The 13,521-nt window shown below is 28.1% G+C and overlaps 2 protein-coding genes across 2 annotated transcripts; one reads left to right on the top strand and one right to left on the bottom strand.

Moving 5' to 3' along the window:
- Positions 1-1,387: 1,387 nt before the first annotated feature.
- Positions 1,388-3,055, top strand: OCT59_023790 (uncharacterized protein; the record flags this gene model as incomplete). The annotated part of the gene is made up of 3 exons (XM_066134960.1): positions 1,388-1,663; positions 1,874-2,039; positions 2,622-3,055. 3 exons carry the CDS (start codon positions 1,388-1,390, stop codon positions 3,053-3,055), a joined length of 876 nt encoding a protein of 291 aa, XP_065991036.1.
- A 2,181-nt stretch (positions 3,056-5,236) lies between these two features.
- OCT59_023789 (uncharacterized protein) lies at positions 5,237-7,564 on the bottom strand (the record flags this gene model as incomplete). The annotated part of the gene is made up of 5 exons (XM_025323527.2): positions 5,237-6,438; positions 6,510-6,846; positions 6,927-7,111; positions 7,187-7,250; positions 7,313-7,564. The coding sequence occupies 5 exons, from the start codon at positions 7,562-7,564 to the stop codon at positions 5,237-5,239; spliced, it is 2,040 nt and encodes a 679-aa protein (XP_025176732.1).
- Positions 7,565-13,521: the final 5,957 nt, after the last annotated feature.

The following is a 13,521-nucleotide window of genomic DNA, read 5'->3' as shown; positions in this document are numbered from 1 at the left end:
GATTTTCAATAGTTTCGATTTTAATCAAATCTTTTCCGATCCCTACACCAAGTATTGTAAATAAGATTAAAATCATATATTCCTAAGCATTATTAGCACGCATGAATCCATTCCAAAGTATCATAATTTTATGCTATATCAGATTGTCTTTATAAGTGCCAAAGGTATGAAGGACACGAAGTGTCTGTAATACTGATGGCACGATTCAGCAATCCATTGTGGCATACTATTTTTATGATACTCTAAAAGGGATTCATTTAATGATTTAAGCCATTCATGCTCTAACCAAAAATTTTTAACAGGAAAACAACTAGATATGTTTTAAAGCTTTTCCTGCTATATGAAAAAATCTGGGACAACAGGTCTAACCAAAAGTCTAACCAAAAATCCGACCCAGGTTTAGCAATTGCAATTCAGCATCAGTTCAGGTTGTAACATCAATATAACCTGAATGACCTGTTGACCTGAAACTATGATTTTATATTATAAGTGAATTATGGTATTATAATTCACTTTTTATATTGATTTTATATAATAAAAGTGAATTGCGATATTGGGAATCACTTTTTTACATTGATTTTATATAATATTAGTGAATTGCGGTATCAGAATTCACTTTTTTATATTGATTTTATATATAAAAAGTGAATTGCGGTATCAGAATTCACTTTTTTATATCGATTTTATATATAAAAAGTGAATTGCGGTATCAGAATTCACTTTTTTATATTGATTTTATATTTAAAAAGTTAGTTGCGGCATTGCAATTCACCTTTTTATACGATTTTAATATAAAAAACTGAATCGCAATATTTCAAAAAAAATGTTTTGCACCATTTTTTTTTGATATTTTTAATATAAATCCTGAAAATTTTCAGGTTTCAGTTCAGGTCAGGTCAAATAGATAACCTGATATGACCTGACCTGACCTGACCTGAAAAAAAATTTCAGGTCAGGTTTATCAATTTATCTGACCTGACCTGACCCATTCGGAACTCTAGTCACAAGCTATATTTTCAGATGTTTGTGTTGAAATGGATGAATCAGAGCAAAATGATTATTGGACAGATAATGGCTTATATTATGCAAAGGTAAAATTAATTGTCATATATTAATAAATTAATTATCATAATAAATAATTTAATATTATTTTATAGAGATTTGTATTTTACGCACCATGCATATTACGCATCCCGTGCGTATCAATTTTAGTGTGCACGGGGTCAATTTAAATTTTTATATTTTTATTTCTCATGTACACGTGATCAGATCATTATTAAGCTTATTGTGGCTTCGCTGATTATTTTTCTTATCACTTCTCCTCTTCTCCTTTATTTCATAATTAATATTTTAATTTTTCCTTTATTTTTACCTCCCTCAAACCAATATGGATGACTCAGACTCCATTTTTAGTGATAATTCTGATGCAAAAACCTTTACCGATGAGTTTTTTAATAATATTCCGGAGGATAGTGATGAAGAGGAATGTTTTATCGAAACTATTGATAATTCTAGTGATGATTTAACATTAGAAGTTGGTATGACATTTTTTACTTGGAAATCTGCATATGACTATATTAAAAGATGGTCACTCCAACAAGGCTTTTTTATTCGACAAGGAAGATGTGTGAAAGTGGAAAATGAACGTAGGAAACAAACAATAGTATGTAATTGTGAGGGTATATATAACAATGAAGCAAAAAAGAATAAAAACAAGCCTTCAAAAACTCATTGAACCAATTGTAACTGGCACATTAATCTTTCCCGACCTATTAAAAATAATCCAAATAAAACTATTTACGTCACTACACTACTCAATGAGCATTTTGGACACAATTTGGATCCTTTTTTAACTTGTTTTGAAATGAATAAGGCTTTTACAAAGCCTATGTTAGATGATATAGAGTGGATGTGTATTTATGGTCATTTGAAGCCATTGTCTATCAAGCGTATGTTGAAAGCTAAATACAATAGGAAGATTTACAATCAAGACCTCTATAAAGTCATCTATAAACATCGGAAAAATAATCCTCAATTAGGTAATAATGATGTTTCCCAGCTCTTTGTGTATCTTGAAACACTTAAAGAAAAAGACCCTCGTTGGATAATTTATAAAGACTGGGATCATGAAACAAACACATTAACTAGGATCTTTTGGATGAGTCCAGAACAATTGGAAACTTGGCATCACTATAGTGATGTAATCCTTAATGATAATACTGCAAAAACAAATCGGTATGAAATGGCTCTTTCCTTTTTTGTTGCAATTGATAACAACATGAAATCTCGGATTGTAGCACAAGCATTAATGGATAGAGAAACAAAAGATGCGTATGCTTGGGTACTTCAATGTACATTAGACGCTACAGGAATTACTCCAAAAGTTTTTATAACAGATGCTGACCCTGGAATGGATGCTGCTATTCTGCTAAAATATCCTTCAACTTTTCCAATACATTGCATTTGGCACATCAGCCAAAATTTACCATTACGGCTTAAATCTAAACTTGGTGAATTATTTGATCAGTTTAAAAAAGATTTTTATGAATGCCGAAATAGTTTAGTTGAAGAAATATTTGAACAAAAATGGTCAGATTTACTTGTCAAATATCCAAATACAGCTAGTTACCTTGAAAGAAGTCTTTATCCATCAAAGAAATCTTGGGCTTGTGCATTTAACAATAATATTTTTACAATCGATATACAAACAACATCACGCTGTGAATCAGTTAATGCTACTTTTAAAAGATTATTATTTAATTCAAATAGCACACTTATTGATATATTTCATGCAGTTCAAGAACGATTAGAAGAGGAAGAAGATAATAACGATTATATTAATTGGAAAAGTTCTCTTCCATGTAATCAGTCCTCTACTATTGCTTCAAATGCTTTTACTAATATAATTGATGAACTTAAGTTGTTTGTTACTCCACAAATTCAAAAAGTACATTACAGTGAAATGGAAATGGCATTTAATTATGATGCAAGGGTATTAGATCAATCTTACATAAAAAATGAAACATCACAGGTCAGTATTATCAAATATATCTGATTAAAAAAATGCCTGAATCTTTAATTTAACATTGATTTTTAGGATTGGTCATTTGCTGATGGCTTTATTGAGAATCAGGAAATTCGACAAATTACTTTTCATCAGCTTTTATCAATGTGTAACCAATCCTCTATTAAAAATCTTTGGGGTGTTAATCATTTAATGTCATCTGGAATACACCATCTTGTTATTTTATTAAAAAATGGAATATATAAATGTTCCTGTATGTCTTTGGTAACTCGTGGGATTGTTTGTAGACATTATTTTAGTATAATGCTACGAACTTCACAGGCTCAGTTTCATATAGGATTTATCAATTCACGTTGGTTTATTACTACACATTTGAATGATATCAAAAATCGGCCACTTTATTCTGCTTCAAAATTTAATACTAATTTAGAAACTTCATTGTTAGAATCTAATAATTCTCTTGAATTCCTTGATGTAATAGATAATGTTTCAAGTAATTCAATTAGTACCCCATATGTTTCTTTCAATAAACAATGCCTATATTATGCTAATGTACATGGATTAGTTAAGCAAGCTAATCAGATTGCTTGCAAGACTTGTGATGAATCATTTATTGATTTACTTAAAGAATATATTAATAAAAAGAATAGTGAAGCTTTAACACTAGAACAATCCGATAATATGGAAAATCAAGATGAATTAGAAGTTGATCAGGAAACTACGCATCAAAATCAAATTGGAAATCCAATAATTAGGCGTCCTAAAGGAAGACCACCAGGAACTGCAAGATTCAAAGGACCTCTAGAAAATTCATCTCATTCTAATGAAATTATTGGTGGACGAACTCAGAATAAATGTGGATTATGCTATAATGTAGGACATAATCGCGCAACTTGTCCATCAAATCCTAATAGGAAGAAAAGAAAACAAAATTAAGGGCCAAAATTACTACTGTAATTCAAGCCGGCCTACAGGCCAGCTTGAATTACAGTAGTAATTTCGGCCCGGCTCCCTTCGGTCGCCGGAATGTATTACAATATTACAATAAATAATCTAAATATCTAATGTTATTAATGTTATTATTAATGTTATGTAATTCAAATATATATAGCGATAATATTATTACAGGGGCGCGTATAAAAAAATGTGCGCATTGCAAAGATTTTTTAATTTTTTATATTAATTTTTATACATGCGTAAAATTTTAAGTTTAATTAATATTAATAAATTTTTGTGCACCCTGAAATTTTACGCAGATGCGCAAAAAATAAAAACCGTTATTTTATTAGGTTCTTCTTATAATTTGAATTATATCAACAAAATTGAATAAGAATTTGGAACTCGCACTTGTTTATTGGTATGATTTTGCAGATTCAACTAATAATATACAACATAATCATTATTTTTATAAATCATGTGCAATTCTTAAACATGTTGAACATTATACTTTAATTCCTATTGCTTCAATTGCAAATATAGTACATATTATATCAAAATTTAATGAGGCAGAAGTTTTTTATGTAAATAAATATATTAAATATTGCTAGGTAATTGCTTAATTTTTAAATGCTTTTTTAATAATAAATCTAAATACTAAGTTAATATTTTATTTTACAGTAAAAAACAAGTATTAAATTAAAGTATTTTTTAAGCATTTTTTTAAATAGTAATTATAAAGTATTTATAATTAATATTTTATTTATATTATAATATAGTAATAAATAAATACTTGTTTAAATACAAATAAATACATATAAACTATTAATACTCGATAAATACTGATTTTTAATATTTATTAAATAATTGTGTTTAATAAATATAGGTTAAATGATTTCTTAACTTCGTGATGAAGCACAATAAGACTGTGTGTTAAAGCACAATGAGACTGCGCATTAATTGTTATTATTATATAAAAGTGAAGCACAATAAGATTGCACGTTAATTGTTTTATTATTACTATATAAATTATGTAATAAATCAAATAAATCATGTAAAAAAACCTGATATAGATAATTTACATAATGCTTTATTATTTTTTTTACAAAAAAAAAGTTAAATTTAGTAACAGTAATTGTGTGTAAGTTACCATATTTCCATATTTATTAGACAATAATGAAATTGCTACATTTGTTATACAATACAGACATAACTAACCATACATTACATACGTTGAAAATTATAATATACTATACATACAGTGTTAATTATACACTACATTATTACTGTATACCCTAATGAATCTGACGCCTTTTGATATAATTCAAATGCCTTTTTTTCATTTATATCAGTTCCAATCCCATATTTATAGCAAATTCCTAAATTATATAATCCACATGCACTTCCTAAATCTGCTGCCTTTTGATATAATTCAAATGCCTTTTTTTTATCTATATCAGTTGCAATCTTTTGTTGATAGTAATATATTAAAGACTCTATTCCATATACATTTCCTAAATCTGCTGACTTTTGATATAATTCAATTGCCTTTTTTAAATCTTTATCAGTTCCAATTCCATTTTGATAACAATCACCTAAATTATTTATTCCACATGCATCTCCTAAATCTGCTGCTTTTTGATATAATTCAAATGCCTTTTCCCGATCAAGATAAGTCCCAATTTCATTTTGATAACAATATGCTAAATTATTTATTCCATATGCATCTCCTAAATCTGCTGCCTTTTGATATAATTCAAATGCCTTTTCTTCATCAATATCAGTTCCTGTCCCATGTTGATAACAATATCCTAAATTATTTATTCCATATACATTTCCTAAATCTGATGACTTTTGATATAATTCAAATGCCTTTTTTTCATCAATATCAATTCCAATTCCATGTTGATAACAATATCCTAAATTATTTATTCCATATGCATTTTCTAAATCTGATGAGTTTTGATATAATTCAAATGCCTTATTTTTATCAACATTAATCTCAATTCCTAAGTAATTAAAATCTCCAAGTAAAACAATTGAATTTGAGTAATGTTGATTATTTAAAAGCCAAATATAAATTTCTTGTGAAGTCATATCATAATTATTAAAATAATCATAAATGTTTCGTCTATCCTTTCCTTCCTCTAGTGTCTTATTAAGAAGTTCAACCATTTCATCAACTATCGTTTTAAAGTAATAATCTGATGTCATTGAAGGTTCTATTTCTTCGATATTAATCTTGTTAAACTTTTGAATAATTTTAGATAATTCTCCATGTGGTAAATTCTTATCAAAATCTTCAAAAGCTTTCAAATTAAGTTGTTTACTTGATGATTGAACATTTGTATGAGAATCATTTGACTGAAAGTTCTTCATAATCATTGTATTTTTACTGTTATTTAAAATAATTGCATTTAATTTGGAGATAACCTGATTGATAGTTGGACGATTATCTGGTTCATTATTCCAACAATCTAAAAAAATAGATAGAATTAATTTAATTAACATTAATATAAACATAAAAGTAATTATTAATTACATTTACCAGTATAAATATTTGTATAATCTTCGGGTGTATCAAGAATGGGTGTCTCTCTAAGGCCTTGTGATATATCAATTGCTAAACAAACGTCATACGGTTTGCCTTCAGAATAAAAAGGAGGATTGCCACTAGATATCTCCCATAAAAGTACCCCAATACTATAAATATCACTTTTTTTATTTAATTTATAATCTTGATTACTAAAACTTTTTGGGTCAATATAAGGAATTTTTCCATATAAATTTGTAGATTGGAGGTTAGATGATTCTTCAATTCTTTTTGATAAACCAAAATCAGCCAATTTGATCATATTTTGATGAACTAACACATTTTTGGAATTCTATTTATTATTAATAAATAATATTAATATTGATTCAACAGACAGAATATAAAATAGTAAAGTGTAAACAAATGAATTACCAAATCATGGTGAATAATTCCTTCATCATGTAAGCATAATATAGCACAAGCCAACTGATTTGCCATATCAAATTTATTATTCCAGATAAGATTATCAAAACGTTCCTTCAAATATTCTTGAAGAGTACCACTGTCTGCGTATTCCATTACTAACCAATACTTTTTCGAATTATCATTTTGGTTTTCTTTACAAAAAAAAAAAAAATTATTTAATTTAGATTATATCAGCAAATTATGTATAGTAAGAAAGTATGCTGCACCTATCGTAACTCCACAGAAATGAATAATATTATCATGAAAATCCACTTCACGCTGAATTTTAAACTAAATAGAATTTTTTAAATTAGAAAATATAAATCATAATGTAAAAAATATTATATTATTACCTCTTTAATAATTTCTTTAATTGTAGTATTGTTGAAACTAAAAAAAGATTTTAATGCCAAATAATTATGAGAACTCTTCCAATTTGCACGAAAAACTTTTCCAAACCCTCCAAAACCAATTTCTTGAAAATTACTAAAATAATTGAATTCATAACATTTAATGTAATCTTTTACAATAGCTTCTTCAATCCACTCATTATTTGAATTTTCGGTAAATTTTACAAGTGCATTAGATTCAGTGTTGTTAGACATTATTGAACTTCTTGACTTTTATTGGAGAAGTTAATATTTTTTTTTTTTATGCAATCCAAGTATGATTATTACCAAAACGTAATTGTGCATGTTGATCACTTCAGGTGATGTGATTTATACGGTTGCTAGACGCACGTGACCTCGTAACTGCGGCACTATTGTGAACTTTTGCTCAATATTTGGGCTATTAAATGTATTTCGTTTTATGTATAAACGATAAACTCACCGATCAATACTTGTTTTGACAACAAAATATTAATAAAAATATCTTTTTAAAAATAAAAATGAAAATCAGATACTTTAATACAATAATAATAAATTTGTATAGGGCAACATTTAAAAATCTTAGGAACATTTTAAGTTTTTCACACAATAAATAACAATTGTTTTTATTCCTTGGAAATCAAGAAAACCACTACGCATGGGTTGTTGTTAATGTGGCGCAGGCAGACTGCTGATTTGCGTTGTGATTTGTGAACTTTTGATGACTAAGACTCATGTTCATGAATTTATTTTACCATAGTATATGCTCGAATTTTTCTGGATATAAATGAAGTTTCTATGACACAACAAAAAATAGTTCAAGAGATATTTCTTTCTTCAATACATGATGGTATTCGATTAACAGCAAAGATTATCATACTATTGGAAGACCAAAGAATGGACAAGAATAAGAGGATAAAGCCATTATCATATCATATCCGTATGGTTGGACATGCTTATATCACCTTACCGATCATTTTCCGATCATTTAATTCTAGGGTTAACTTGTTGAAAAGCACAAATATTTCTAAAGTAATGAATAAAAATGAACTTTAACAAAAATCTTTTGGTTAATATTAAAAAATTGGGGAAAGAAGAATTGAGAAAACAAGAAGGGAATGATTGGGAAATTGGGATAATCATGAATATGATAGTGATGACGAATGGTTTATGGCGAGTTCGAGTAAGAAAAATTTGGTCGAAGAACGGATTTGTCAAGAATGCGAAGCGCCATTAGAAGAAGGACAAGAAAAATATTGTAATGTGGCAAAAAATAATGGAAATCCAAGTTAAAGCATTAAATTATTATATAATTTTAATTATGTGATTATTAGTATAATTTGATAATTCAGTCATTTTTCCCGATCATCAGTCAAAAATTGATATGTGAAGATGAATACGCATCTGCCAAACTTGAAACTTTTGCACAAATATTCTTTATATTGCATATAATGTATAGTAAAAATAATATGGATGATTCCAATATAATTAAGATTTTATTGTACAGTAGGCAATCGTGTATTGTGAAATTTGAGGCGATGATAATCCGAGAGTTATTATGCACAAGGAGATCGGAAACATATACAATCCGCCCTACCTCTATAGTCACCCTCTGTACAATCACATATATATACCCGCCATAAGCATACCCCATGAAAACCAATGTTTATAAACTCTGTGCAAAGACCCTTCTATAATAACAACGTCTTTACGGCAGTCACAAACTTTGGAACCAATATTTGTTGATAATATATAAAAATCCCTCTATCTAGTCACTTTTCATCGGTTTACAGTAAAATGTAAATATGTATGTATTTAAGCTTGTATTTTTAGCGCTTAAATAATGAAATGGCACATAATTAATGCATTTTCCTTCTTATCAACCTGCGTCATCTCAATTGTCTTTTTGGGACAATGCTTGTCCTCCTTTTCCTTTTTGGTTATACACTCTTTGATAGTATAATTTTTTCTACGATTTTTAGGTTATTTACGAAAGATTTAAAACAGTTTCCGTTTTTTCTAGTTTTATTTCTAAATTAAATTTTTTTCAATGAAAATTTTTTTATATATAGCCATTCTAATTGTAAGTACGGCACGAAGCTTTTATGATTATAAATATTATTGGTCACAAAATAATTATCGAATCTGAATAGTGTGGTTTGTAGCATGAAATTATTGAATATATATACTATGCTAGATGTCGAATTGACCACTATTTTGCAATCAATCTGACCTGGTCTGCGCTTGAAAATTAACCTAAAGTGCCCGGCCCAGCCTGGCCCAGACCAATTACTATATCAATTTTGTATAAAAACAAAAAAATCGGCCAACTTAATTTCGGCCAGTTTGATTTCGGCCAAAATTAAGGCGATTTTGGCCAGAATTATAAAAATCCGGGTTTAACAAAAAAATAATGTGCTGAGCCAGCAATATATAAATAGGTAACAAGAGATCGGCACAAATTTACTAATAGCTCTACGCATCTCTTCAGGGCCGGCACTATGTAATGCTGGTCAGAATTATCCAAAAAAGGAAATGATCTACATACTTTTGGGCTCATTCTACGCAAACTCTCTATTGTTACCTTTTCATGTATTGTTCGGGGTCCTGCTGAGCCCCGGTGAATTTTGAAAGAAAATTTGCCGGCCCAAACTCGGATCCGGGTCTGGGCTGGGTCAATACAGTCCCGCTAAGAAAATTATACAATGATGTATGAATATCAAAAGATCACTGCGTAATACATACCTGTTATTCCATGGATATCAATGAATAACATGAATAAATAAAATATTAACCGTTGCTTTATGGATTTTATACTTTTTTATACTTTTTTTATACCGGTAAAGTAATTTACAAAAAAATCCATCGGGGTATACATAATACCGATGGGATAAAATAATAAATCATAATCAGTTTCTAAATATCTTATGTGAATATATATAACACGAAACTAGATTATAAATTATTTATAATATGGCCAAGTAATATAATATGTCGTGGAAATACCGAAATATATATTACAAAAAATATGACCGTTAAGGCAATAATTAATGTATAATATACCTGGTTGAGGACATGATGAAGGGCCCGTAATGTTCAATCTAACAAATGCAAAGGTAATATTGGACATAAAAACAATTAATTATTAAATCAAATTTATAATATTTATTAATTTACCGTATATCACGGGCCCCTATGTATAGTATCCCCTCTTTTTTTCTGAAAAAAATCTTTATTTTCTTTTGATTATACTAGAGGTTGGAATCGATCAAAAAAATAATCTTAATCAATTAATAATCGATTACTAACCAGCTATCATAATTGAATAATAATCGAATAATAATTGATTAATTAATCAGTAAGGTTAATCGATTAATTAATCGATTAACATATAAATTTTGCGTTTAATTGGTTTATTTATTTTATTTATCTATTCTATCAATTTTAACCCACGCGGCCACGCCGTAATTTTTTTGATATTTATTCCCTGTAAAAAAAGTCAATCCGTTTTTTATATTCCATCTTTTTTCCGTAAAAGGCTCATATTTCCGGAATTTATCGAATTATTTACATTTTCCGTGAACGGATCCATGAAAGGCTAATTTTTACGGAGTTTTTACAGAAATAACGGATAAAATTTTTTATAGGGATTGCGTTGTATATTTTATTTATATAAATGCTTAATTACAGAATTTATAGTGTTAAAAAAAATAAATAAATAAAGTAAAATATGGAAATCTTGTATAATACTTAACAAAAAAATAAATTAGTTTACTATAAGAGAACGCTTCAATTATGTAATTAGGATATTACCTTATTAGCAGCGTGAACATATCAATATATTTTGAATTTTTTTTTTTTAATAAAAAGAATTTCTTGAAATCTTTTGGACCAAGGGCGTGTTTGTTTATTTGTCATGCTATTTCCAAGCATCTGAAAATAAAGCGCTAACTTCACCCATATTAAAATGGGATCTCAATATCGATAATTACCATACATTAATTACCATATATATATTAATTGTTAGTTTCCTTTGTATATCAGTAGAGGTTAGAATCAGTTATTGTTTAAAACTGAATATTGATTTAAACCGATTGGTTGGTTGAACCCATAATTTATTTTGTTGTAATCGTCTAATCGACCAATGATCAAATGGTGTTCACTAACCATAATTTATTATTATTTTTCATTTATTATAATATTTTGTATTGGATAATACTGCTGATGAATATTAAATTAAGAATATCACCATTAAAAACGATTTACAAATATAATAAATTTACCTTAATTAGTAATATAAATTATCCAAATCAATCTTCAACTGGTTAATCCGTTTATATTAATATTCGATTTTAAATGATAACCGGTTTATCGCTAAACTCTAATAAATGATATCTAAATGGCATGAAAATTCATATCATTTAAAGAAAATGTCATTTAAATGACAAAATGACATATATATGTCATTTTTAAGCGACAATGACAATAACAATTGTCATTAACAATTAATAAATTAATTTTGTACCGCATTACATAATTTAATTTGTTGATCGAAACTCAAAAAAGCATATTGATAATATCCCGAAAATAGCTTGACAATCATACAATGTCTATTTAAATTTGGGAAATTTAGGAGATATGCGACACAAATTTATTATGATCTCTTTCTTTTGCACTTCATATTCTCAATTTTTAAAGCATATTTCGTATTTCAGTATATACAAGTTGATAGTTTGTAATAATTAATATGGGCAAAGAAAAGCACAATTTTTGTGAATTTTTCTTATGTGACCTAGAGCCAATAAAAAAGTAGTATGTTTTTCATCATATAAAAAAATGAGAGAATTTTGCATCTGAATATCACGAGAGTGAAAGGCAAGAAATTTTGTCACGTAAAGCACCTGAGAACAAAAAAAAAAAATAATAAATAAATAAACAAATAGTAGATAATGAAAAGAGTATAGAAACTGCTAAATCGACCAACACTACATCATCTACCTCTCCTGTTATTAAACATGCCCATTGTCTAAAAAAGATAATCATAAATGACGCTATATGATTATTAAATAATTAATAATTTGACCAGCATCACAGATCACATGATATAATTTCAAATGACAAATATCGCATTTGTGTCATTTCATATCACCGCTAATATTTATATAATTTCTGTGATTATTCTTTTTTAAGGCGACTTAGATGATCGTCTTTGTGCACACATCAGGAAATTATTTCCACCAAAAATCTGTGGAAATATGTGGAAATCCGAATAATTCCAAGTACCCTGTGACAAAACACGTGGTATTTTCGGTGTAGATCCACAAAATTCGCGTAGGATATTTGGGAATTCCACATATTTCCGAACTAATCCATGTGGAATTACATATATCGATCTACCTAAAAATTTCATGATGCAAGGGATTGCTACAATCCCATAAATTCCTCGTGAAACATCATGTTTACGTGGGAAAAACTTGTTTATCGTGCTTATTGGGTTCTTATCATGTTCATCATGTTTGTCATGTATAAAAAACTAATAAAAATCGATATAAATATTTCAAAAAAAAAGAATAATAATTATTGACTCACGTAATTTTCCCTAATAGGCGTTATCCCTTTCGGTAATTAGTAGCGACCCCTTGAAATTTTAAAGTTTAATGTGAGTGTGATTACGATTTTTTTATATTTTCCTAAATTCCTTAAAAATAGCTGTTTATTAATGAGCATAAAATTGTAGTTGTCATAACTATCCCTGTAAAAAAGTTAATCCGTTTTTTATATTCCATCTTTTTTCCGTAAAAGGCTCATATCTCCGGAATTAATAACTTTATATTACGCAATTTATCAAATTATTCACAATTTTTTTCCGTGAATGGATCCGTGAAAGGCTCATTTTTATGGAGTTTTTACAGAAATAACGGATAAAATTCTTTTATAGGGCTAGTATAATTCCTAGTCATTCACGAAAGTCCTCGCTCAATTAATTTCATTTGTAATTTTCGAAAAGTTAATAAGATGCGTGCTATTGTAACATTTTTCCAACGCTATCAGTAAAAAGTTTTTACAAACTCATTAACGGTTTAACGGTTTTACTATCCATTTTTCGCAATTTTTTTTTGCTGCGGAATAATACATGTAAAAGGGTTTTGCGCGTTGCCGAATTTTCCCGTGATCAGCATAAAAATAAAATTTGG

This window comes from Rhizophagus irregularis, chromosome 4, assembly GCF_026210795.1.
Source record: "Rhizophagus irregularis chromosome 4, complete sequence".
Lineage (NCBI taxonomy): Eukaryota > Fungi > Glomeromycota > Glomeromycetes > Glomerales > Glomeraceae > Rhizophagus > Rhizophagus irregularis.
Note: the sequence above shows the minus strand (reverse complement) of the source record. Positions and strands in the feature narration are given on the sequence as shown.